This window comes from Bos indicus, chromosome 22, assembly GCF_029378745.1.
Source record: "Bos indicus isolate NIAB-ARS_2022 breed Sahiwal x Tharparkar chromosome 22, NIAB-ARS_B.indTharparkar_mat_pri_1.0, whole genome shotgun sequence".
Lineage (NCBI taxonomy): Eukaryota > Metazoa > Chordata > Mammalia > Artiodactyla > Bovidae > Bos > Bos indicus.
This window is the reverse complement of record NC_091781.1, coordinates 59,737,696-59,765,232: the sequence shown is the minus strand read 5'-3', so window position 1 is coordinate 59,765,232 and position 27,537 is coordinate 59,737,696. Positions and strand designations below refer to the sequence as shown.

Sequence of the window (27,537 nt, the reverse complement as noted above, 5' to 3'; positions counted from 1 at the left end):
CCCCCATCCCCTGCCCTTGTGCCCTTCATCTGAAACCCCCCAGGGTCCTGGGCTCTTTTGGGGTGGGGGGCACGTCCCCTCTGGGGAGATGCCCTTGATGGGGAGTGGACAGCCCTGGGGAGCGGGGGGTGGACCCGGGGAGCCGAGGGTCCTTTCCAAGCCCCGGGGTCCCGAGCGTAACCGCAGCCAGCGACCTCCCCGCCCCTGGGGTGAGTTGAGGGCGGGAGCTGAGGGCACGATTCACACGTGAGCCCAGCACACGCTGTGCAAACACATCACGAACGGAGCCCGCGGAGCGCCGTGGGGGCTCCACCCAGGACCCCGGTCCAGCTCACTCTCTTCTCTGACCAGGACCCTCAGGTGGTCCGGCCGCAGACTACGTGATCATGACCAGGAGGGGAGGGGGCCAGGAGACCAAGCCCCCCGGAGCCTTGCCTGGGAGTCTGAATGAACCCATCCTTCCAGGCGGTCCTGCCTCCACCAGGCACTGAAATCCACTGGAGTTGATTTCCAGACAGGATAAAACTCGGAGGAGCTGGCTGGCGGGCCCGTTCGGAGAACTGAGTAGAGGGGTGCTCTCTGCTTCAGTGCTCAGAGAGACCCTGGTTTCTCCTGAAGCTCGGTCCAGCCCGGCTTCAAGTTGCTGACACCCTGTCTCCGCTGGACGCCCACGCCCAGGGTCGGGGTCACAGCTGTGGCGCTGGGTCCTCAGGGGCCCACCAGGACATCGGGGCAGTGCCCCTCTGCCCTGTCACTGACCGCGGGGCAGGGGGTGGTGCGCCGTGTCCTGCAGGGTGGCCCCCACCTCACTGCCCCCTCCTGCTCCTCTGAGAGTCCTGAGCACTGGCTGGGGGGTAGCAGCTGCCCGCCCGGCCTGCGTCAGGCATAGACTGACCAGAGCGTGGGCCCCGCGTCTCTCATCCTCCCCGGGTCTCAAGTCTCTGAAACCTGGGCCCAGATCGGGTCAGCATCCCACATCCACGATCTGGCTGCTCCCAGGCCGTGGTCTCCGCCGCTTCCTCAGGGGGGAAAGCCCAGCCCAGGCCACAACCCTCTGGGAGCTCCATGAGGACCGTCACGGCCAGAAAAACACCCCCGAGGAGCCACGTGGGTCAGAGCCGTGCGCAGCCGTGGGCAGCGGCGAGGCCTTTCCTCCTCTGAACGTCCACCGAGAAACACCCAGACGGGAAGCCGATTTGTTTGTTTGGGGGAAGAAACCACACCTGACTTGAGAAATGACCGAGTTCCAGCCACAACAATGCTCACTGCGTCCAGACCTCGTCACGACAGCAGGAGAAGCCCCTCCGCCCCGGACGCGAGCATGAGCGCGGGCCCAGGGTCAGGGAGGCTTGCCGGGGCTCACGGAGCAGGAGGCCTGCTTACCTTGAAAAGTGTCGCCGACTCTGGATTGGCGACGACCAGCGGGGAAATGAGAACCATGCCCGAGAAGTGGCCCGGCCTCTCCGCGGCCGTGAGGATGCAGATCGCGCCGCCCTGCGGGAAGAGGGGGCACGTGCTGGGCGGGGGCGCCGGAGTGGGTCCCCCAGGCCCAGAGCTGCTGCCTTGGAACAGGCGCCCTCGAGCGCCAGGTGAGCTGGGCCCACGACCACCCTGTTACACGTTTCCCCAGGGCTTTCCAAGAGCAAACGTTTCAGGGGATGTAAAGAAGGTCCCCGCTTGAGGGCTCTAAGTGCCACAGAGACACATTTCTATTTCATTTCAAGCCAAAAGCTGTCAGACCCCCAACTCATCCAGTCCATCAGGCTTGATATGAGATTAAAAAAAAAATCAGAGGATAATAAGAGATTGCTACACTTTTTTTTTCCTGGTTCAGTTAAAGGGCCCAGGAATCCAGGTTCCAAGAAAAACACTGAGTGGACACAGCGGGTGCTGAAGGCGGGCGGCCACCTCGGCTATTGACTGGAGCGGATCTGAACCAGGGGCTGAAATCCAGACGCTCACGAGCGCCAGGCCGGGAAGAGACTGGCAGGGACAGGGCCGGGCGGGCAGGTGGGGAGGGAAGGTCCCCAGGGTGCAGAACAGCAGCTCACAGTCCTCTGCCGGCCCACGTGGCTAGGCGCCTGCAGGCAGGCCTGGCCTGCGTGCTGCTGGTTTGAGGAGACTCGATTTAAAGATCACAGCTCGATTTAAAGACCACAGATGATTTAAAGTTCACAGATGATTTAAAGATTCTGAGAGGAGTTTGTGTATTTAAAAGGCAGAAGGGATTAGGAATGGCCTTTAAGGACTGCTTTCTGGGGACCCCTGTCCTAGTGGGAACCGCGTGACTCTGAAACCAGCAGGAAGCACGAACTGAGGGGCCCCACCCCAAAAAGTGGGAGCAGAGTGACCCCCTCCCTGAAGGGGAGGAGTGGGTGGAGAAGCCCTCCTCTGGGGCCGCCTCCAGACGCCGACCCCACCCTGTTTCCTGAGCAAACACCCCCGGGAGCCCACGTGCAGCGTGTGCAGAGGACGACCCCCCATCTGCAGCCGGGCGGACGCCGGGGGCGCTGGCCCGGGCCCTCTGCGGCCTACGCACCATGGAGTGGCCGAGGAGGAAGACAGGCAGCCCCGGGTAGTCCTTCTGCACGGCGTCCACGTGCTGGAGCACATCCCGGATGAAGACGTGGAAGTCGGACACCACCATCCTCTCGCCCTCGCTCTGCCCGTGGCCGACTGGAAGGGAAACAGGCACAGAACTGGTCAGCAGAGGCTGGCGCCCCCACCAAGCCCGGCGGTCTCCTCACCGAACGACCACCACTCTCCAGGGAGGACCCCCGCAACCCTCCCAAGCGCGCTCTCTCGTGTGGAACGTCTCCACCGCCCTCAAACCCATCTTACAGATTATGAAATGGAAGCACAGAGAGGTTAAGGAACGTGCCCAGGATCACACAGGCAGGAGGTGACGAGCCGGGAGGTAAATGCTGCAGAGCCTGTCCATGCAGCCAGGAGGCCTTCCCGGTGGCCACTTCCCCCGAGGGCAGCAGGACGGGCACATGGAGTCCGAGTCCCCCCGGGCTCCCGGGCGCCCCAGCTCCTCGAACCTCAGGGCGTGCGTCCGAGCGCCAGCATGTCACCAGATGAAGGCCGCATCCCGTCCCCTCCCTCCCACCTTCGGGGACAAGGAGGGGACAGATGTGCACCAGCCTAGGGGCGCCAGAAACGGTCTCCGCAAGGCAGCAGCGGGACTAGGCCGTGCTGCCTCCCTCCTGGGCGTTTCCCTCCTCCTGGATCCAAGCTGGTCCTTTCCCCGAGTCCTTTCTGAGGGCCCCTCCACGCTCCCCTCCCTGAGGGATGCCGGTTGCCATGGAAACCGTGTGATGTGAGCATTTGCAAAGTGCAGAAGAGAAGGCACTCCTCAGCACAGGGATGCACATCGAGCACGCCGGCCTGAAGCCCCTCGGCCGCCTCTGCCCGGAGGGGCTGTGACCGAGCCCCCTACCCCACGGACGGAAAGCGGGGCTCGCAGTGGCTGGAAGCCAGGCCGCCAAGATTCCGACTCGGAAACCCTCCGTGAGGCCAGACCACAGCTTGTTCTCTGCTGCCGTCTGCCACGTGTGCCCGCGCACCGCTGCCCAGCCCACCCGCCTCTGACACCTCTGACCGTGCAGTCCGGAGACCCCTCCTGTCACCTTCTCGGCGGCAGGCCGAGCCTCTTAAGCTCGTTTTTACTTCTAACGGAGGTAAAGCGTGCCATCGTCCCCGTCATCATCACACATTTCCACACACACTCCCACTGCCGTGCGACCATCACCACGTCCCCGCAGAACCTCTCCATCACCCCCAGATTGAGGCCGTGTGGGCCTGCTGTGGGCTGGACCCCCGCCCCCCACTCACACGCTGACACCCCACACCCACCGCGCAGGAGGCAGCTGGGTTTGCAGACACGGTCTTTCAAGAGGTGATTAAGTTGCCCCCCACCCACGGCAGCCCACTCCAGTATCCTTGCCTGGAAAATCCCATGGACCGAGGAGCCTGGTGGGCTGTGGTCCGTGGGGTCGCAGAGTCGGGCATGGCTGAGCGACTGACAGAACGCCCTCGGCCTGGTGTCCTCGTAAGAAGAGAGTAAGACATGGACGTGCGGGGGGACAGGCTGGACTGTCCCACCACGAGTGGGGACGCGGGGAGGAGACAGCCGTCTGCACGCCGGGCAGAGACCCTGGGAGGAGCCAGCCCGGTCAAGAGCTTCGTCTTGGATTTCCAGCCTCCAGAACGTTCAGGTCGTAAATTCCTGCCCTTGACATCACTCAGTCTGTGGTACTTTGCTATCCAAGCCGCCCAACGTACCCGCTACACGATAATCCCTAGCCCACTCCCCAGACCTGAGAATGTAGTTCAGTATCGATATGGACAGAGTATTATGTTTAAAGTCCAAAGAATTGTAAACACAATTATTTTCTCTGTCTGCCTATGTTACTTATCGATACCCGATTAGATTAATTTCAAAATAAACTTGTTGTTGACAACTATAAATTTTTCTATTTCATCTTCCAGTTTAATTCTCTTCTCTGATTATGTAAACATTTGCCTGGTACAACAGTTAGAAAAATGAAAAAAGATCCACTCAGCAAGGTCTCATTTCTACTCCTGTTTCCTCTTGTTCCCCACGGCTAAACATTTTATTATTTTCTTTGTCTTCTGTCAAAAGCATTTCTTTTTGCAAAAATAAGAATATATCAATCTATCCATATTTCCCCTTTTTTTCCTTTTACATAAAAGGTAGCATGCACAGATCCACCCTATTCTACGCCAGTTTTTTTCCATTTTAACACAGTCTGGAGATTACTTCAGATGGCACACTCTTCCTGTCATAGGGCTCCTCGTGTGGGTGAACCATGGTCATTCCAGCCACCTCTCGCCAAAACTGTGTGTGTGACATTCGACCCCTGTTCACCACACCACTGCCTGCACCTCATCTCTGGGGATGACTCTTCCAGCTCCATGAACGCGCGCCTCTGGGGTGCACGGCCAGGAGCAGGTCTGCTTGGCTGAAAGGTGCCCACAGATGCCGTTTCGGCGGGTTGACGTCGTCCACGGGGGGCGTGCTGGGTTGAATCTACTGGCCTCCCAACAAAGCACGTCACTCTGTGGATTCGCACCCGAAAGACAGGAGAACGTGCCAGTCAAACGTCTTCTCACGTTTTAAGAGGGACTTGTATTTCTTTCCTGGTAAACTGAGAATTCCTGTCTTTGCTGTTTGTTTTTTTTCTATCAAGGTTTTTCATTTTTTGACATCTAAGAGCTCTGTGTACACGAGCTGGTCATCTGTCCTTCAACTTAACGTCGTGTTTAGCTATGGAAGATTTTTGAGAAAATTGTCGATCTTTTCCTTTTGTGGCTTCTGAATTTTGATTCTCAGTTATAATGGCCTTCTCTACTGCAGGGGTGTCAAGGAACTCAGCATTTTTTTCTGAGTTCTTTTCTGGTTCCATTTCTTGGTGGGGGTGACACACGCACAGCATAAGATTCGCAGCAGCCCTCTGTGAGTGTGTTGCTCAGGGCCGGCAGGCACATTCACAGAGCAGGGCGACTGACCGCCGGCGTCCCCGGGCGCGGCTTCAGTCTCCACGCACACATCCTGATCCAGCGCAGCTTGTCGGGGTTCATGGTGTGAGACACGGCTCCCTTGCCTGGGGGTTCTTTCCTTCTTAAAACCGAGGTGTCGCTCACACCACCAACCAGCGACCCCCATAGACTGAGCTGACTTGGGGCATGTAGTACATTCCCAGTGCCGTCCAACCGCCTGGACCAAGTTCCGAGCAGCAGGCGTGGCTTGACTGTCTCAGCAGCTCACGAGGTGCCCTGCACCCCTGCGCTGAGTGGTGATGTCACTCACGGGAGCCTCCTTTTCCACGCGAGCCTGGCCTGTCTCTGGCTTTCTGCACTGGCCTGCTGGTGGGCCTACGCACAGGCCAGCCCCGCGGTGAAGCATGGTGGCCTGCGCCCACCCCGCCAGTTCTCAGGCCGGGAGGGAGCCCCGAGACCCACGTGCAGTCCCTGCCACACAGCCGTGAGTTTCCCCGTGCACCCCACACACCTCAGGTCTCTGTCTCAGGTGCGCTGATTAGGGCCCCCCCGCCCCCAGCACCGCCCCTTCCCCATGGACCGAGGACTCCGCGAGCTGGGGGGGACACGGCTCTGCTGGGGGGCTGCGCTGGGAGCCAATGGCACAGTCCGCCTGGGACCTCGGCAGGAGGCTGGGCACGCACGCGCCCGCGAGCCAGGCCGTCCTCAGACCCAGGATCTCCGTTCACTGGTCTGCAGGCTCCTCCGGCTCCTGGTGACGGCCTGGCCGGGGGCGGGAGCCAGCTTTACGCCTGCTGAAATGGACTGCAGCCTCTGTTTCCACGACGGCCACCCATCACTATGGCCAGTTCATCTGACAAGGCGTTTCCATTCCCAGCACACGGACAGAGCGGCAGGGCTGTTTGCGATGAGCGTTCTCGCCCTCATACGCTCTAAGACAGCCTCACTGCAGGCCTTGGTCCAGCCTGTTGTGCTCTGTTTACCCTGATGCTGCTGTGCTCTGTTTCTGTTAAATCCTCTGTATTTTGACACTTTACCATCTGGTTGAAGCTGACCCTAGAAGGACTGCTGCTCCCAAGGTTAGTGAATCTCCAGACACAGGAAAGAACCGACTCGTGAGCTGGCCTGTCACACGCAAACCAACCAGTCCAGAGCCCACCTCCCCGGGCCACTCACTGTCCCGTCACCCAGGCCCCCAGACCCCTCAGCCCATTGACGGTACCCAAAGCAGCCCATCCTCACCGGGCTCATCCCACCCCACCGTTCCTTCTCAAAGCAACTGCAGCAAAGCCTCCCATCCACTCCCCACCGCCTCCCTCTACCTGCGGCCCAGCCCGTGCCTCCCTGAGTGGTCCCGAGAGTGGTCCTGCAGCAGCCCCAAGTGGTCCTGCTCCTGGTTCTGGGGATCTTTGAGTACAATAAACTCTGCCTCCTGGCGGTCATCTCTATGCGTCTCCTGATCAAAACCTGATCAGATTTTGACTCCACAAAACCTGATTCCACACCTGATCAAAACCCAGCCCACGTCCCGTAAAACGCACTAGCAGCGAATTCCGTGCCCGATAAGCATGTAAGCCTTTGCGGAATGTTTCAGCGATCCCGTCTCTGTCTCATACAAAACATTTCTCCCTCCACGTGATCTGGTGGCACCACGTGCTGAAGACTGAGGACCCGCCCAGAAAGGTGGGGGTCCCGCTAACCCTGGGACCGGAGGAAACGAGAATCCGACTCCCCTCTTCTCAGGGAACCGGTTCTACCCAGGACTCCTTCTCTTACAGACGGAAGAGCTGGTGAAACGCACCTTGAGTAAGGAGAGAGACGAAGCATAAAAAACCAGTCATGACAAGACCCGGTGTGGACGCAGCGGGCTGTAATCCGCACAGCCCTGTTCCCAGGATTCATTTCACGTGATCCTCACCACTCTGCAGTTCACCTGTGAATTCTCCCCCATTTTCTGGCTGAGCAAACTGACCCACAGACAGACTGGCGGGAGCTCGCCCCCCGATGAGTTAGAGGGCGGCCACGGACTTGAGCGCTGGGTTCAGACCCCAAATCTCAGCTTCTGCCGTCCTCGGGCAGGGCTGACCCCGGGATGCGCAGCCCCAGAGGCCTCCTGCTGCGTGGCGGGGCCCAGCACGGTGCCTCTGGGTCCTCTCTGCTCCCCCAAATCGACCTCGGACGTCCCTACTGTTACCATCAGGGCAAGACGCGCCTGCAGTTGAAAACACAGGCCACTGAACACAGGCCAGCAGGGCGAGCCCAAGGGACGCGCTGACTCCACTGGACGTCAGCGCACGGGCTCCCAGCTTCACCATTCTCCCTCACGGGGGCGCACCACACATATCTCTGGCCAGGGTCCGCAGCAGGACCCTGACGGATGAACACACGCCACACTGGAGGGTCTGCACAAGCTGAATTCTCTCCCCACTGCTCACCTCTGCTCCTCCAGACGCTCCACGCAGATGGAATGTCCTGCGTGGACCCAGGCCCTCGGAACGTCTGACCAGGAAGGGGACGGACTCTCGTCCAGCCCAGCAGGGCTGCAGGCCCGCGTTCCTGGCCGGCCCACAGGAGGCCAGCAGGAGGCAGGCATGGGCCTCTTCCAGGACATATGGCTCAGCAGCGAGGCAGATGGTCACTGTGGCCCCTCTGGCCTTGAGAACCACAGGACTGGACGGGAGGAGCCTCGCGTAGGGGTCACGGCCACACGGACCCAGAGAGGAAGGCAGCCACTCGGCAGAGCGCCAGCGCAACCCAGCCCAGTGAGGGGCAAGGAGGGCGCCTGTCTGAACCCCGGGTCTGAATCTAAAGGGAGTCACCAGCCTGTCTACATCACCCGGGGGACGCTGGACCGCCACTTTGGAAGACAGCCTGCATCTCACAGGTTTGAAATTCCATCCTTTGCAGCCAGCGGTTCCATCCCCAGGAGGCCACACACCCAGGAGAAGGTCCTGGGCGGTGGCAGGAGACGGGGCAACACCGTTCCCTGAAGCCCAGTCACTGCTGGGGAGCAGGCACCCTGCAGCAAGGGCCATTCCACAGCAGGGGGACGATGAAGACCGAAAGCCTCAGGTAGCAACTGCGTGCTGCTGGCGGACTGCAGCCACGAAATCAAGAGACGCTCGCCCCTTGGAAGAAAAGCTACGACCAACCTGGACAGCATATTAAAAAGCAGAGACGTCACTTTCCCGACAAAGGTCTGTCTAGTCAAGGCTATGGTTTTTCCCGTGGTCATGTATGGATCTGAGAGTTGGACCCTAAAGAAAGCTGAGTGCCGAGGAATGTATGCTTTTGAATTGTACTGCTGGAGAAGACTCTTAAGAGTCCCCCGAGATCGAACCAGTCCATCCTAAAGGAAATCAGTCCTGAATATTCATTGGAAGGACTGATGCTGAAGCTGAAACTCCAAAACTTTGGCCACCTGTTGCAAAGAGCCGACTCATTGGAAAAGACCCTGATGCTGGGGAAGATTGAAGGCGGGAGGAGAAGGGGACGACAGAGGATGAGATGGTTGGATGGCATCACTGACTCGATGGACATGAGTTTGAGTGAGCTCCGGGAGTTGGTGATGGACAGGGAGGCCTGGTGTGCTGCAGTCCATGGGTCACAAAGAGTCAGACACGACTGAATGATTGAATAGCAACATGCAGCGACATGAACGAGCCCTAGAAATTAAATACAAACTGAAAAGGGCAAGTAAGGTGTCCGAGTTTAGCCAGTGCAGGGGGCCTGGGTTCAATCCCCGGTCAGGGCACTAGATCGCATGCTGCACCTCGGATCCTGCGTGTGGCAACTATGACCCCGGGCAGCTAAAATCAAAAAGTGTTTGCATTAAAAAAGAAGCAAGCAAGGAAATGAAACACAGATTTTCAGGTGCTCGCTCGGCACTGGCCACTAGTGCGTCTGTAACACTGGGGACGTCAGTCGCCGCCTCTCGAGGCTGGTGTGGACATGTGTACCAGCACAGCACGCCCGGCACACGGTGGGCCTCCACACACACTGGCCGCCTCTTCTCCACACACAGTCTCCGCGAGAAAACCCCCAAGCTGTCTCGGTGTTCACGATCTTCCCCTCAGAGATCCTTCTGCATCTTTAATCTGTATTTCTCCTCACCAGCATCCTCTGCATAACCATGGTTTATTTTCTAACTGAAATTAAGTTTAACTTCGAACAGACCATTTTTCCTTCAAAACAGTAAGCTGGTCTGTTGGGTTCCCACAAGAGGACCGAAGCTCCCACGTGGTACCTGACAGCTGTGTGGAGCTTCTGGAATCCACGGAAAAATGCAGAACCTGTCACGCCAGGCCTCCCTGTCCATCACCAACTCCCGGAGCTCACTCAAACTCATGTCCATTGAATTGGTGATGCCATCCAACCATCTCATCCTCTGTCGTCCCCTTCTCCTCCCGCCTTCAATCCCAAGTCTAACCTCTACTGAAACAGTAACAAATGCGTGCTTTTAAAAAGCAAAAGAGGGGGCTTCCTTGGTGCCTGCACGTTTACTCAGTCATGTCCGATTCTTTGTGGCCCCATGGACTGTAGCCCGCCAGGCTCCTCTGCCCATGGGATTCTCCAGGTACGAACATTACAGTGGGTAGCCATGCCCTCCTCCAGGGGGTCTTCCTGACTCACGGGTTGAACCCAGATCTCCTGCATTGCAGGCAGATTCTTTACCATCTGGGCTACCAGGGAAGCCCAGCTAAGCCCACGCACCACAACTCCTACGCCTGTGCTCCAGAGCCGTAACTACTAAGCCCGTGTGCTACAGATATTCTGCAACGAGAGGCCACTGCAGTGAGGACCCAGCACAGCCAAAAGTAAATAAGCATTAAATAAAAAGCAAAGGAGGTCAGCCATGCTGAAGTGAACTGCTTTAGAAACGAGAACAAGGACTTCCCTGGGGGTCCGGTGGCTAAGACTCCGCACTCCCAATGCAGGGGGCTCATGTCCCATCCCTGGTCAGGGACCTGGAACCCAAGAGCTGCAACTGAGCCTGGGGCAGCTGAGTCACTTTACAAGAAAGAAAAGCCCAGATTCCTCTCTCTAAGATGGGAGACGCTGGGCAGTTAATGTTTCGGAAGTGGGGTCTCTCAAAGCTTTGGAGACGTCAGCAACTAACGCCAGCTCCAGTCAGGACCCCCTTCAGAAAAGGCAGAAGGTAGTCAGCATTTCTCTACCACAGGGAGTCAATGGAAATGACCGCAGAGCGAGCGCACAAAAGGAATGGCTCCTCTGCCCTGGACCGGGGCCAGCTCTGCACACTGAGGCCGAGGCAGGGCCCAGGGCAGGGGGATGCCCCCCATCGGTGGGTGCTGAACCAACGCTCCTGCAAGTTCAAACTCAGCTACGATGCCAGGAAGGGGGCGGGGGCAGAGGCTGGACTCCGGCCTCGGTGTCCCCCGGACCCGTGCGGTCAGAGCAACGCCCCAGGCAGGGGAGGCCTTGGGCAGAAGCCATCTGCTGGAGGCGGGCGTCCAGCTGGCCCTGACCGTGGGCCCTCCGTGAAGGGTCAGAGATGGGCCCTCTGGGGCCGTGCGGCTCAGTTCCCAGCAGAGGACCGAGCTCAGTCCCGCGGGGGCCAGGCAGGTGGTGGTGGCGGGAACCCTGCCAAGGGAGCTGAGCCCCCTGATGCCGTGGGGGCAGGATGACCACAGAGCGGGTGGTGGCCACAGCCGTGCGTCAAGGATATAAACGCCCCAAGGTGAAAATTACGCAAAAACCCGCCCTAGTACTCAAAGCTCCACAGGCAGTGTTGAAAACAAGTTCTGGGGCGACGCCGTGTGGAATGAAAAAACTCCTGGACCCGCTGGCCTGAATTTAAAATCTGACTTAAACAGCACAGCCCTGCGTCCATGCTCCGGTTACAGAAGCTGCCTGTGGTCACAGCGGATTACCTGGGAAAAGCCAGGGAGGTGTCAGTGGAGGCGGGCGTGGGCCCAGGGACAGCTCAGGATAGGGCGTCCTGGACCGAACCCGGCCCCCACAGGCTGCGGCCTCCTGCAGCGTTTCGACTCCCCAGGGCCCCCGCACAGCAGGCGTGCCCTCCTTGGACTCTGGGCAAGATGAAGCAAGACCACGCACGTCAAGTGCGCAGGTCTGGGTTATGCACAAAGTGGACAGCAAATATTAGTTGTGGAGATGACAAAAATATATTTTTTAAAGCAACAGGAGCTTCCCTGGTGGCCCAGTGGCTGGGAGCCCGTGTTCCCAGCGCGGGAGGCCTGGGTTCAATCCCTGGTCGGGAAACGACCAGGTCCTGCGTGCTGCACCCAAGACTTGGCACCGCCAAACAAATGACTTCTAATTACTTAAAAGAATGTTTTAAATAAAAAAGCAACAAACCAGCCCTGCCCTGGCCAAGCAGAAGTAAACACTGCAGGTCTGGTCTCACTGCCGTGGTGGCCGAAGGGAAACGGATCGGCTGCCCTGCGACGCCCTCCAGGACACATACATCCTCGGAAGAAAAGGGCTCAAGTTCTGAGGGACGCCTTCACTGTCACCACTGATGTCTTTGATGACCCACACGACCACGCGTCCCCTCCTGAGGCCCCGGGGGCCCCTGTCCTGTCTGTGCCGCTATCTCAGCTGGCATGGCCTCCTGGCTCCTCTTGGCCAGCCCGAGTCATCCCAGACAAGACAACGCCACCCGTTCGGCAACGACTGTGTTCTCTGCTGGCAGGACACTTTTGCGGGGACCCCCAGCGGCCTCACAGAGGGGCAGAAGGTCCTGGGGGAAGTGGCCACAAGCGTCCCCTGGCCAGGGCAGTCGGGGAGTGTGACCAAACTCCTTGCTCAGTCAACACCTCATCTCCCATCCAGGGCGTATGCGTTAGGACAGAGCTGGGGAGAAAGACAGCCCTGCAGCTGACAAGCGTCCTCTCAGGGCCACTGCAGGAAGGAGGCAGAAGCTGACCATTGCGACTGGACAAACACGTCCCGCTTGCCTGCTAGGGTCCAGTCTTGGCTAGGCTCTGCGGCTTTGAGGGGAAGTGATATTTCACTTAACACATGGAATACATGAATTATTTCCCCCACACTGACATATAATTTCTAACTGTGATTTACACTGCATCACACCCTATCAGGGGACCAAGTCGGAGCTCACATTACTCTCAATGGCAGGGCACTCAGGTCGTCGACAATCTTTGCTATTCTAAATAACACTGAGATGAACAACTTTTCACAGATGCTTACAGAATTGTTAGGATAAACTTGCCAAATCAGGATCTCTCGATTGAAAGATAAGACTATTTTGGGGAGTCCTCATTTATACACTTGACAATGCTCTCCGACTCGAGAATTTCCATGGTCCCCAGCCAAGCACGGAAACGTGGGTTTCATCACATCCTTATCAGCTCAGGGAGTTTACAGCTCTGTCTTTATCTCAGGAGGTATCACAAACCCACGTTCTTCCCATTTTGGTACTTTGCTTCCAGGTAAAAACCCTACAGAAAGCTACTGTTTGGGGCTGGAGAACGTGCCATCAAATGTTTTTCTAGGGCAACTCATTTCTCTGCCTTTGGTAGGGAGACAGCCACGGAACACATGCCTGACCCGAACATTGGTGCGTAAGATAGCCGAAGCTGAGCGAGCTGGGAGCCCTGACTGCTGGGAGGTCTTCTGTGAAAGCTCAAGCCACATCAGGCGCACCCAAAGGAGGTGTGACAGAAAACCTCCCATCCCAGGGCCGCAGGTTTCCCCCAGACCGTTCTGCACCTCCTGCTTCCCGTCTCCCCTCATTGCTCTGCGGGAAAGAGGAAGCCAGTTTCTCCATAGACCCTCCTGACTACAGGCTGCAGCGTGATCGTGCTGTTCAGAATTCAGCATCACAGTTTCAAAGCCCATTTTCATGGGAGCTTCCCCAGGGATCAAACTGGGTCTCCTGCATTTACAGGGAAAGAATCTGCCTGCCAACACGGGAGACCCAGGTTCAATCCCTGGGTGGAAAAGATCCCCTGGAGAAGGAAATGGCCACCAGTGCCAGTATTCTTGCCTGGAGAATCCCATGGTCAGAGGAGCCTGGTGGGCTACCGTCTGTGGGGGTCGCAAAGAGTCAGACACGACCGAGCGACTAACACTTTCTTTCAAAGCCCTTCATTTCAAAAGAAGGTCTGGCTTGTTTTCTGCGCTCCTGAGACATCTAACAGCAGAAACCCCACACGCGACAAGTCTTGTATGCTGAAGGGCAAGGACAGGAGGATTTTAAATCCAAAGAGGATTTAAAAGCAGAATTGTACCCTTAAGCTAAGAGGTGCCAAGTTCGGTTGTCACAGCCGACACACCGCACAAATGCTAGAAACGCCCTTCTTATTTCAGAGCAGACAGCGGGGACAGAGGACCGAGGGAGGCCTGGGCAGAGGGACCACGGCGAGCGGAACAGGCCGGACAGAGCCCGGTGCTGCCCCGCTGGCGGGCGTCCGCTCCCTGCCGCACAGGGAGCGAGCACCGTGCGATCGGGAGGTTCCGCTTGCGTCTCTCACCCTGTCTAGAAAACGTGCAAACGGCAGAGAGGCCGAGGCCGCAGCTTGCTGGCCTGGAACAGTTAGTTCCCTCAACAAGGCCCCTTTGCCCTCTTTTGTCTGCGGATGGTCCAGGCTTCCATCACGGACACATGGAGCGACGCCCTTTCGTCCCCCAGCGCCCGCTGCGCGAGCGCCCCTGGACGGCAGGAGAAAGGGGGTTCCCACAGCATCCACGTGCAGACTCGATGGCGTGGAGGACATCGAGACAGAAATTAATCTCTCCCCTAATTGACAACAGCTTGAAAAAAGGTATAAGGATGCCAGGATTCGGCATATGGGCTCTGGAAACATCTCGCCTCGGATTTTTTTTTTTTTTTTTTTTGAGCTGTTACAACAACACGCTTTATAATGTAACCAGCTAAGAGGCGGTTAATGGTGTAGCATTTTAGAAATAATGCATTCTCGGGATTTCATATTTAGAGGGTTTATTTGAAAACATCCTCCTCTCCACTGCATAAATAAGAGGAAACAGCATGACAAAAAGTGTCATAACTACGGTTTTCGGCATCCAGCGAGACGGTCTGCCTTTCGCATCAGCAGCAGGATGGCTGGACGGGCCGGGTCCTCCTGGGCTCAGCCAGCCCTCTCTGGGGTCACGTTCCTTTTCCATCTCACGAGCGGGCGGGGCTCTGGGTGATGCCGGGTGAGCCAGAGTCACCCAGAAAGGCCAGACCTTTCCCCCAGATCTTGATGGAGGCTGAACCTCACACACAGAGGGAGAGCCTGAGGTTCACAAACAGGCAGCAGCTGCTGGGTGGGAGAGGCTGGGACGAAATTCCAGGACGCGATGAGATCAAGAGATAAACATCCTCCACAGAGAAACAGGATGCGAGGCGATTCCCAACAGCGCTGGAGGCAAGCTCCGCCAGGCCAGCAGTCCCGGGGAGTGAAACTTCAGGAAAAGGTTTATGGAAAAGGTTTAATGTTAAAAACACAAAATTTCATAGAGGGTCCAAGGGACGGGCGACCATAGGTCAGATCAGGCAGAGTCCCGACCTGACCTGGTTTCCACAGATACTCCATTTTTAAACTCCGTGTCTTTAGGATCGTCTTCACTCTTGTTAGACGGTGGATGAAACAGGCTCTTGTTCTGACGCGTGTTCTCCTCGGCTCTGTGAACCCTCGACTGGCAGAGTTTCTGGATGAAGAACATAAAGGTTGGCGCCAGGTCTGGGTTTGAATCCGGCTGCGTCTGGCCGTGAGCTTGGATGTGGACCTGCCTCACGGCCGTGGTCCTGATTCTCCCCTCGGTGAAAATGGCCCCGACTCCAGCGGGCACTGCTGGATGAGTAAACGAGGAAGCAGGTCCCAGCGGCAGTCGTCCCGCCGGCCGCAAAGGTTGCTCCTCTTCTGTGCCTCGTGTTTCGACCTCACGGTGGCGACTCCAGGAACAGAAGGGCCGTCCAGGGACGCCTGGGTCCCAGCAGGGGTCCACCCTTTCCCTGACGGTACCCTTCATCTGTGCAGCTGCTGGGACCACCCACGCCCCACCCTTCCCGGGAGTCGGACCCCAGCCCTGCACTCCTCTCTGAGCGGCCCTCAGGCTCCCTGACGGCGCGGGCTCCAGCCCTGGGCCTCTTCCAGCGCAGGGGTCTGCACACCACCCGCCGGGCCTGCGGGCCTGCAGGGAACACGTGCCTGCCCCTGCCCTGCCTCTTCGTTTCTCCTGGGAGGGGTCTGCAAACCTGAGGGGCCCTGCCCCAGGAGCGAGTGACCTCGAGGTGCGAGCAGGTCCCGCCGCTCCTCCTGGGGCCCCTGGGCGCCTCCCTCCGATGGCCTGGGGCCGCGGGAGGCCACACCAAGGCCTCGTCCCCAGGCCCCCACGCTCCGTCCTCCCCCGGCTCCGGGCTCCACACAGGCTCCATCGGGATCTCTCCCTGCCCCACCATGGCGCTAAGCCCTCCTTCGTCCTGTGTGCCCCCCAAGAGGCCCCCGGATTTCTCCCTGTGCCTCCGGGGCCCGGGACCCGCGTCGGCACACGATGATGCTGAGATGGCCTCACCCGCAAGGCCGCACCCCGGAGACGGGCTTGGGGGGGGCTGGAGCCTCGAGTTCCAGATGCACCTCAGGGAAGTGGGGACCGTGGGGGGCCAGAGATTGGGGTCGCTGACAAGGGGCTCCCCCAGGTCAACCGGCAGGCCCACAGGGACTGAGAGGAGGTCTCAAGTGCAGCCCGAGCGAGAGGGGCCCTCGGGGCTTTGCTGTGGAGAAGGCCTCCGAGACAAGGGGGGCAGCCAGCTGGGCTGGGCCCCGTCTAGGAGTCCAGGCCCCGGCCTGCTGGGCGGCCCAGAGCAGGACGCACGCCCTCTCTGGGCCCGGCCCCTTCCCTGGTGCAGCCCAGGACATGGCCCCCAGTCTGCGCCCATCAGCTTCCCCTCACCGTGCTCTCACTTCACACCTGCAGAAGCAACTTGGGGGAAAAGCAGAGGGGAGCAAAGACCAAGGGCCCAGAGCACGGCCCGGAGGCGGGGCCAGCCCAGGACCCAGGGGCGCGGCGGGGACAGCGACCCACTCTGGGCTCAGCGATCTCCACACACACACAGAGACAGACACACAGTCATATATACAGAGACACACACACCCTCACATACACACAGACACATGCACAGAATACCACACACACACTCACACACACAGACAGACACACACTCACACACACACAGACACACACTCACGTACACACAGACACATGCACACAATACCACACACACACACACACTCACACAGACAGACACACACAGAGACAGACACAGACACACACTCACATGCACACAATACCACACACACACTCACACACAGACACACACTTACATACACACAGACACACACTCACATACACACAGACACACACTCACATACACACAGACACACGCACACAATACCACACACACACTCACACACACAGACACACACAGAGACAGACACAGACACACACTCACATACACACAGACACATGCACACAATACCACACACACCCTCACATATACACAGACTCACGCACACAATACCACACACACACTCACACACAGACACACACTTACACACACACACACAGAATACCACACAGACACACTCATATATACACAGACACACGCACACACCACACACAAGTACACACAGATACAATCATACACACACACACACTACCACACACACGTACACACGACACACATGTACACACACATACTCATATATACACAGACACACACAGAATACCACACACGTGTACACACAGACACACACTCATATATACACACACACACAATACCACAACACACATATGTACACACACACAATACCATACACATACAACACATAGATACACACGTAATACCACACACACATAGACACACACATAAAACCACACGCGTGTACACACAATCATATATACACACATAACACATACATACACACACAACCATATACACACAGACACACATAATGCCACACACATACATACACAACCATACATACACATACAATCACACACATACACATATAATCACACACACAATACCATATACACACGTGCAAACACAATCATATATACACACAAACACACATACATGTAATACCACACACGCCACACATACTCAAATACCACACATACATGTAACACCACACACACACCGCACAGCACCACACAGACGTACCACCACACACAGAGACACACACGCACACAGCTGAGAGAACGCGCCACAGAATGGGGCACGCTCTGGGGGTGAAATCACATTAAGGCGATTTCTCTTCTTTGGTGCTCCTGTATGTTTCCAAATGCCTACAGTGAACTGGCATTTTTGCCACACCGGACAGGGGGGAGTTAAGGCTGTTTTATCATTTCTGAAACCTCACACTCACCCATCAGTGCAGACACATGAAGCCTGGAAATAAAGCCAGCAGCTCTGCAATCAGCCTGCAATCATATCTGCTCCCGAGAAGCGCCTGTAATTGGAGCTGGCGCGTTCGGGCGTGAAAGCGGGGGGCGAGGTGTCGCGGGCTTGGAGACGAGGAGCCGGTGGGGGGTGAGGAGGGACTGACAGTCGGGCTGAAGGGTCCTTAGTGGAGCCACAAGGCGGCCGAGGCCCGCTCAGGGCCATCAGCACAATCCCCTAAGCGCCACCGAGACAGAAAAAGCAATTATCAGAAGCCGCCCCAGGAGGCGCTTTTCATTTCATGCTGCCGTCTTTGCCTCTCGGGAACACACCTGTGGGCTTGCCCTGGTCCCTTCTGGGCTGGCGGGGAAACGGCTGCACCCCCACCCCCACCCCCCAGAAGCGGCCCTCGCTCCTCCTGGAGGGACCCGATCCTACTCGGGACCGGATCCCGGCTCACGACTTACTTTGACCAAACGCAGCCCAGGTGACACCTGGCCGGGTCTGCGCCCAGGCTCCAGAGGTCTCGCAGCTTCCAGAAACCCTGCTGGCCAGAGGCCAGTGGACGGCTCCCCAGCCTGACGCCTGCTGCCCAGACTCAGGGGCCACCAGCTAGACGAACAGCAGGCATTGAGTCACCACGACAGCCGAGCGCTGACTGGCCGCCGTCACACTGGCCGGGTGGGGAACCTGGGCCCAGTCTACACTTGCCCTCAGACACGGCGGGGCCCTGGCTGGAGGCTCGTTCTCCTGAGGTGGCCGTCTGGGTGTCCCGGCCCACCCCAGGGCCACGGCAGGTCCCACCCTGGCACAGCCACAGATGACACAGGTCAACAAGCCCTCACGTTATTTACTGTGAATTACGAAGCACGTGAGGGACGGTGCCGACTCACTGGAAAAGCCTCTGATGCTGGGAGAGACTGAAGGCGGGAGGAGAAGGGGACCACAGAGGACAAGATGGTTGGACGGCATCACCGACTCGATGGACGTGAGTTTGAGCAAACTCCGGGAGATGGTGAAGGACAGAGAGGCCTGGCGTGCTGCGGGCCACGGGGGCGCAGAGTCAGACACGACTGAGTGCCTGAACTGCAGCAGACGACGGAACAAAGCCGCAGCCCTGCTCATCCTGTTCCTGGGGCGGGGGGACTTGCCGGACCTTTCTCCACAGTCGCACGCAGATCTCTACGTGCAGATAAGTCTGTGGTGGGCTCTTTCTGTCCATAAACAGGACTCCGTTTGTTTCCCTTAACAATACGCCTCGGAGGCCTGTCCAAAGCTAGAATTACAGATCTCTCTCCTTCTTTTCAGGGGACCTGCATGTGCCCACGTCTGGAAGCCTCCAGGAGGGCGCCAGGGCTGCTCCCGCCTCTTCACTAGAGCAGGCTTGCACACCTGTTTGGGGCTTCCTTCTCCCTCCCCCGACAGCCACAGCCTGCAGAACACAGGACTGTCAAACACTTTTACCTTTCTTGTCTTAATCTAAAAAGCAAGCACGCTGAAGCTGCTATTTTTATCCAAAAGGAAAAAATCTCCTTCCATCTACTTGTTCTTGTACCCCTGATTGATTTTTCTGAGTCAAAGGCCTTGTATTAAAAAAAAAAAAAAGAGGTTCCCTACTCTTGCATAATAAAATAAACATCAGATTCTCACCAGCAGGAAAAGAATCAGTACAAAAATGGAAGACTCGCTATTCACAGAAGTAAGTGCAAAAGGAACCCAGACAGATGAGAAAAGACAAAAAAGACAACCGAAACAGAAGCAGGGCCGTGCAGCGGCAGGGAGCCCCTCCTGAGCGGCAAGCCCAGCCCCGGGAAGGTGGACTCGCTTCCACACCCTCTGCCTGCCCCGGGGGACATCCTGGGGGTCAAGCCTGAGTCCACACGGAGGCCCGGGACCCAGGGCTCTCCCAGCTGGAATAGATCCCTGTTTCCAGCCACATTCCCTGGATTCTCGGGCTGCACCAACCCAACCAGGTTGGCGGCCAGGCTCAGCGCCTGCAGCTCAGTGAACAGGCGTCAGACGCCGCGAGGCCTGGGGTCTCACTCTGCCACTCAGGAGCCCAGGCAAACACTGCCAGCTCTCTGACCACTGCCCTCCTTACTGGAGGTGCCAACAGCAACAGGGGCAGCGTGTAGTCCGGGGCAGGAATGTTCCTTCTGCAAACGAGGTGGCTCTGGAGCCACCGACGACACGGGGCCACGGGCGTCAGGGCGGCAAGGAGCCCATCCCCCAGATGTGCACGTCTCGCCACGCCCAGCAGGGCCCCCGACACCCTGTCCTCAAGGATGGGGCGACCCTGGCGTGGAGGCTGGGGTGGGCCGGCCTGGACCAGTCTGGACCGACCAGCACGGCCAGGCCCTGTCCTCCCAGAGGTGGCATTCCCATCACAACCACCTCGCAGCCTCTGGGGCTCTGCCCAGCCGTGCACTTGGCTCCGGCCTCCTGGGTCCACAGGCCCCGTGCCCCACATGCTAGAGCTCTGCTTGTGGCCGTTCCGGCCGCTGGGGTAGAAGGAGAGGCGCACTTGCCCCTCCCCCACGCCCCGGCTTCACCCCACTTCTCTGCGCTTCCTCATCCTGCACTTCCCCCCAAGAACCCAGCCCCAGCAGTGACCTCCGACCCCGGGGCCCGGGCACAGCTCCTGGGATCCCCTCAAAAGGGGAGGCGCCCAGACCAAGGCAGACAAGCTGTCCATTTAGGGAATCAACTTCTGCTCCAGCGCCCTCAACCATTAGGCGAGCCTTCTTAAATCTCGTGCTGGGGGGAGAGAAGGCTGCCTAGAAACACGGTGCGTCCACCCTGGGGTCTCCGCTCTCCACACACATCACCCGGGCTTCCCCCCGTCACCCCCAAACCCCAGGCCACCCCCCGCAACCTGGCCCGGAAGAGGAGACCACAGCATCTGGTCACAGCTGGCTGGCTGCACTCTGCCACCTAAGGGGGTTTGCCCCAGTGGGTTCACCCTGCAGGCCTGGGGAGGGAGGTTCCTGAGTGGTGCCTGGGACGGGGTCCTGGGAGGGGGAGAGGGTCCTGGGAGGAGGAGGGGCATTCAGGGAGGGGGAGGGGCGTCCTGGGAAGGGGGGTCTTGCCCTCATTCCCCAAGTACTCCTCGGCCTTGGAGGAGACCAAAGGGAGGGACTGTGGAAAAGGAAGGGGTTTTCTGGGCAGGCTTGTCCAGAGACTTTCACGCGTGCGGCCCTGCACTTGTGTTCACATACTGCATGCCCTTTAAACCAGAACATCCCCAACGACTCTCGCTTTCTGTCCCCAAACTCGCCGGAGCCTGTGGGAGCGCCTGTGCAGGAGGAACGATGTCTGACAGGCTGCTGGGTGTTCACAAGCGTCCCCTGGCACCCCCAGCCTCCGGAGAGGGGCGGTGGGCTGCACCACACGAGGGCCATCAGACCCTGGTCAGACCCCAGCCGCTCTCCCTGCCGACACAGCCCCAGCCGTGCCTGGGGGCTGCCCCAACACTGCTTAACCTCAGCGAGAAAAGCAGAAGGTAAAACCCTAATTCAGACAGTTTCACTTCCCACGAGCCATTGTGACCCGGGAGTGGGGGAAAACCCAGAGTCAGCAGCGGGCTCATGTGAGCCGTGCTCTGTTCTCTGCGACAGGGGGATGGCCGTTGAGCAAAGCTGGGGGTGGACGTACGCGAGTGCAGCCCCGCGCAGCGCAGGGCGCCGTCCTGGCCCCGCCCCGCGCCTCAGCCCCTGCCCACACGCTCACACCACGCCCAGGCGTGGGTCAGAGGACGCGTGAAGGGCAGGTGCCAACGCGAGAAGGCGGCACGGAGCGCACGAGGCGGGAACACGGGACAGGGCGCCTGGTCAGGAGGGCGGCCGCCAGCGGACGCTGGCTCAGTGCAGCTGGGCGTTGGCAGACTTGTGGGGCAAGTATCACTATTTCCAGAGCAAGGCCCCCCACAAGCCTCCTGTGACCCCAGACCTCTCTGCAGGAGGCAGGGTCACCCAGCTGCATCGCTGGTACTGCCCTCACTCATACAGAATCGTACCCTGCCCACGAGCCAGTTAATATTTACCCGATGACTTCTTTACACAGGGACTCATGGCTCTCGCTACTGTTAATGGAAAACCGGTCCCTTCCCGGAAACAGAGGGGCTGGCACAGACTGCTATTTGCCTGCCCAGCATCCACTCTCTCCCTTCTGGGTAATGACCTAACTCCTGGAGAAGGGAAAGGCCACCCACTGCAGTATTCTGGCCTGGAGAATCTCCATGGACAGAGCCTGGTGGGCCACAGTCCACGGGGTCACAAAGAGTTGGACACGACTGAGTGGCTCACACTTTCACTTTTTTCAACCCCGATTTTATTCAGATCAGCTGTGAAACCAGCTGAAGCACTCTTATCCACAGCCTCTCTCGCAGCTTTGCAATGGGTGTGGCAACATGACTAAGTTCTGTGAAGGGAAAGTGGCTCAGTCACGTCCAGCTCTTTGTGGCCCCGAGGACTATACAGTCCATGTGATTCTCCAGGCCAGGCAGCCTTGCCCTTCTCCAGGGGATCTTCCCAACCCAGGGGCTGAACCCAGGTCTCCCGCATAGAAAGTGGATTCTTTACCAGCTGAGCCACCAGGGAGGCCCCTGACTAAGTTCTAGGCATTAAGATGTAAGAGGAAATCAATAGATGAAGCTATAGAGAGGGAAGGCAGGCAGCATTTCTAATGTCCGAAATATAAACGTGATGTGATGGCTGGAACTCCAGCTGCCACTGTGGACCAAGAGGGACACCTGAGCTGGATGCACGTGTCTCTGGCAGGACAGAAGCAAGCGGGTTTCCTGATGACACAATAGAGCCATCATTCCAGGGCAGACTGTTGTTCTGTCGCTGAGTCGTGTCGACTCTTTGCCACCCCATGGACTGCAGCCCGCCAGGCTTCCCTGTCCTTCACTGTCTCCCAGAGTTTGCTCAGAATCATGTCCCTTGAGTCAGTGATGCCATCCAACCATCTCACCCTCTGTCGCCGGTGGTCTAGCCACATCCTGCTCCTTCAGTACTGATGCTGAAGCTCCAATACTTTGGTCAGTTGATATGAAGAGCTGACTCCTTGGAAAAGCCCCTGATGCTGAGAAAGATAGAGGGCAGGAGAAGAAGGGGATGACAGAGGACGAGCTGGTTGGATGGCATCACCGACTCGATGGAAGTGAGTTTGAGCAAGCTCCGGGAGACAGTGGAGGACAGAGGAGCCTCGAGAGCTGCAGTCTGTGGGGCTGTAGAGTTGGACACGACTGAGCGACTGAACAGCAGACAAGAGGCCCGGGGCCCCCTGGGCCCGAGGTGGCCCCTGTTCCCTGTGTCACCTCCCGCAGCCCCATCTCATGTCGCCCAGGCTCCTGCCGCCCTGCAGGTCCCCCTGCCCTGGTGGTCGCACCTTCCCCTCCTGGTCTCTGCTTAGCTGCCACCACCTCGGTGAGGCCAGCCTCCCTGGCCCCACCGCCCACCCCAGCCAATTTTCTTTCCCTCCCAGTTACATGCTCTGAAGTCACTCATTTCCACGTAGGGTCTGAAGGGCAGAGCGGGTGTAAACCCGGAGTGTCAGTGCTGGGATGAACCAGCGAACAAATTGATGAACTGAAGAGGGAGGGAGGCTCAGGCGTGAGCAGGCAATGGCCGAGGTCCTCTGCACACACTGACCCTCACTCCCAGCCCTCCCAAGCCCCAGCCCTGGCGCTGGACGGAGCCCCCCACCTCTCTCTGCAGTTCTGTTGCTGGAGCAAGGAGAGAGGAGACAGCACTTACGAGTTTCTCTTCTCGCTCACTCTTTAAAGGGGGCCTTAAAGTCGGATGCATTTGATGGGGAAGCCAGCGGTTTTACCATAACGATGACAAGTCACTGCTAAAGGGGAAATGTCACTCTTGGAAGGGGGCAGACGCACCAGCTGCAGGGGAAATGCCTGGGGTCAGGGGTCGCGATGCTCCCATCCTGCCACTGAGACTAGCCCACGTCTGGACAGCGTCCAAACCCGTCCCCACACAGACGTGAGACAGAGCCTCGGCGTCGCGCCCCGCACACCGCGTGTCCAACCTGTCCCCACACAGACGTGAGACAGAGCCTCAGCGTCGCACCCCGCACACCGCATGTCCAGTGAGGGTCAGCCGACCCCCTTCAAGTCTCGAGCTCGAGAGGGACGTCTGTGTCCACCTGGGCCACTTAGAAATCTCAGCACAGGCCGCTCCTGCCGGCAGACTTCAGTTCACAGGAACGGTGCCAAACGCTTCACCCAACGCTTCGAGCCCGTGCAGGAGGAGGGGGCCTGGCCAGCCCCTGAGCAGCCTGGCCCTCAGCGCCTCTCTCAGGGACCCTGGATTCCCTTGACCTCGAGATGAAGCGGCACACATGATTCCTCTCCTCTTGTTTTTTTTTTTTTTTGGTAAAAGACACAGTTTCCACCGAATAAACCCTCTAAGCGATTTTTCCAATCTGGTGACATCTGCACAATAGCCAGGAAAAGAAATAATTACTATTATGGTGGCAGAATGATCCGGCCCCTCTCCAGGACTCCGGGAACTCAGGGAGGGAGGGAGAGCCGGCCCCCTCGCCCCCACACTGACGGTCCCTGCACCGGCCCTGCCCAGCTGGCTTTCTGGGCTGAAGGAGGGAAGCACGGTGGGGCGGGGGCCGTCACAGCCTCCACGCAGAGCAGAGCAGAGGGGAGTGGAGGGGAGGGGAGGAGCCACCCACTTACTGCACAGAGTCTGCGCTGGCGTGATGATGGACGGCTTCTAGGGGATGTCTTGGGCCATCGTTCAGACAGGCCCATTGTCAGATGGGAAGACTGAGGTTCCGCCAGGTGAACTGACTCGTCCCAGCCACACTGCCAGAAACACGGGCCAGGCCCTGAGCCGGGCCCCTCTGCCTCCGTCCAAGGGCGTCGCACAGAGGTTGCCCCGGCTGGGCTCACGCCGCCACTGACACCCCACCCCGGCCCCCTGCCCCGTGGCGCTCAGGGATAGAAATGCAGCGATGCCGTCTGAGGACTCAGGGGTGGGAGGATCGTGTTTCTACTCCCAGGACTGACTCCGACACTGTCGGTCCCTAGGCAGAGCCTGGTGCCACTGTAGGAGTCAAGCCTCTCCCAGTGGATTCCTGGGAGGGGCGGTGGGAGGTGGACACCCCGGCCTCCACCCCAAAGCAGTTCTCCGGAAGTCAAGACCTTGTCAAGGGCAAGAACCCAGGGGCTTGACCCAGCTCTGTCCCTCCCACGAGGCTGTGCAGCCTTCGGCAGGTTACTCTCCGTCTCTGAGCCGGCTCGCAGACACGCTAGCTGTTGCCACCACCCTGCTGCAAGGAGTCAAGGAGGAGCGATCCATGGGAATCATTACTAGCACGGAGATGAGGGATTCTCCCCCGGCAGGAAAGCCTGAGTCAACTTTCCATTCCAATTTTGTACACACGTACATGATTCACCAGTCTGAACTTGGGCAAACCCACAGAAACCGTGGTTTTTCCATCAGACGCCTCTGAATTCAGTAGACATTCGGAGACCTTGCTAGGAGCAACGTTCTGGGCAGGAGTCAGGAAGCCTGGGTTATTGGCCACTGTTGGTCTGAGTGCTTAGAGTTGGGGGGCACGTCTGAGGCTGACCACACTGAGAGGGGGCCTGCAGTTGGTGGGGGCATCCCCAGCCAGGCGATGACCAGCCTGCCTGCTTCCCGGAACTCCCCAGGCAACGCCCTTCCTCCCCGACACTGTGTCTCGTTCGGGGTGCTGGGTCAGTCGGCTCGCTTGGATCGGGAGGGGTGAGAGGCTGGGGGTGTCTGTCTCCAGCGGCAGGGCCCCTGCTGCCCACCCTCTGCTTCCAGAACCAGAGCAGGAGTCCATGCAGCTCCCAGGAAAGCTGCTCTGTGGTGTGGCCGGGGTGCAGACTGCACAGCGACTTTCACGCCGGGTGGCATACTTGGTCTGCAGCGGTCCAGCCCACGCTGAGGGCCTTGCTGGTCTCATTTTTTGCAGATGAGGAAACAGAGGCCCCGAGTGGCGCAGCACACAGCCCACCCAGGGCCGAGCTCGGGCGCGGCCCCCTGGCCACCTTCGCCCCCAACCCCCGTGCATCATGCAAACTCACTTCTCTGGCACGGCCTCTGAGAGGCCAGCTCTCCTGTGTGGACTTGCCTGCCCTCCTAGGCCGGGCCTCCTCCTTGAATGTCCAGGCAGGCCCCAATCGCACGAGGCCCCAGGGGCTTGATCATGAGATGTTCTTGGCCTGAGTCTCCCCCAAGGTCCCCAGTGGTCTCTGATTGCTCCCTCTCACCACTCACGAGACAGCACTCAAGACAGGCCCTGCCCGGCTGGCTGTGGGATGAAGCAAGGACCCTTCTTCCAACCGTGGAAGCAACGTGCGGAGCAAAACCCAGCAAAGACCACAGAGCCCCCAGGCAGGGGCATGTGCGTGCAGCTGGGCGTTTATCATTGCAAGCTGGTGACATGCACCCTTAAGAATCGCCCCAGAGGCCCGTGAGGCCTCCTGCCTGCTGCAGGGGTCCTTTCCCAGGGAGAGGGGGGTGACAGCTGCCCCCCTCTCCTCCTCCCGCCCCGGCCCTGAAAGCATCACAGCCGGTTATTTTTAGCTCCTGGCGGCAGGCGGCCGGTCACATGACACTTGAGCTCGCACTTCAGAAAGGCTGCATCTCAGGGGTGGAGGTGATGTCCGTCCCCCGGGCCTCCTTCCCCCACTGTGGGCACGTGGCGCGGCCTCCCCTCGCCCACCCCCAGGGGACAAGCTGCAGCGACGCCAACCTGGCCCCCTCAGCTTGCTAATTTCTTTCAGCAGCTCCTTTCCCCGGGCCGTCTGCAGCCAGAACTATTTCTACTTTTAATTTACTAAAAGGTTAGCGGGCGGGGACATGTGGGGGACCCAGTCCTGGGAACCTGGGGTCTCAGTGCCAACCTGAGGATCAGGGTGAGACCCTGAACCCACACCTGCACGCCCAGAAAGGGGAGACGGATCCACTGCAGCTCCAGCTTTGTCGGGGACCCAAAGCCCAGTGGATACGACCCCTCCATCAGCTTCAGCCCTGAGCCTTCAGGGGAGGAACTCCTGCCCGGCGGCCCTGGGCCCCGAGGGCTCTCGGTGCAGGTGGCAGTCACGGGCACCCTGCGCCAGGCACCACCCTCTGCAGCCCCAGCTCCCGAGGAAGGGGGCCTGGGACCCTGACCACGCCATCTGCTGCTGAGTCGAGGGGCTGAGGCCTGGGCCCGGGCGCTCCCTCCAGGCCCTGTCTCTCACCCCGGCCGCGCTGGGCCCTGGTCTCAGCGCGCAGGAAGCATCTGCCAGGTCACAAACACCGACTGGGGACACGTGCCGATCCACCCGGCTCGAACGTCTCCAGGAAAAGACTCAGTATTTGCAGGTGGGAAAAGATAACCAGAGTAAGTGTGACCGAAGCCAGGAGCACGGCAGACACGACCAGGTGCTGAGCAGCTAGTCGGCTGCAGCCTGTTCCAGGCAGAAGGCGCCTGGGGGCCTCCCTGCTGGCCCAGGGGTTAAGAACCCGCCTCCCAAGGCGGGGGACACGGGTTCGATCCCTGGTCCGGGAAGATCCCACGTGCCACGGGCAACCAAGGCTGTGAACCGCAGCTGCCAAGGCCAGGCGCTA

At 58.8% G+C, this 27,537-nt stretch overlaps 1 protein-coding gene across 5 annotated transcripts in view; it reads right to left on the bottom strand.

Annotated features, from left to right (window-relative positions):
* Window positions 1-27,537, bottom strand: part of MGLL (monoglyceride lipase) — a 184,874-nt gene that overhangs the window by 17,303 nt on the left and 140,034 nt on the right. For all 5 annotated transcript variants that reach the window (XM_070777034.1, XM_070777032.1, XM_070777033.1 and 2 more), the window contains exons 4-5: window positions 2,540-2,676; window positions 1,384-1,494 (exon numbers count right to left, since the gene is read on the bottom strand). In XM_070777034.1, the coding sequence (XP_070633135.1) occupies window positions 1,384-1,494; window positions 2,540-2,676 (248 nt within the window). The remainder of the gene's footprint in view (window positions 1-1,383; window positions 1,495-2,539; window positions 2,677-27,537) is intronic.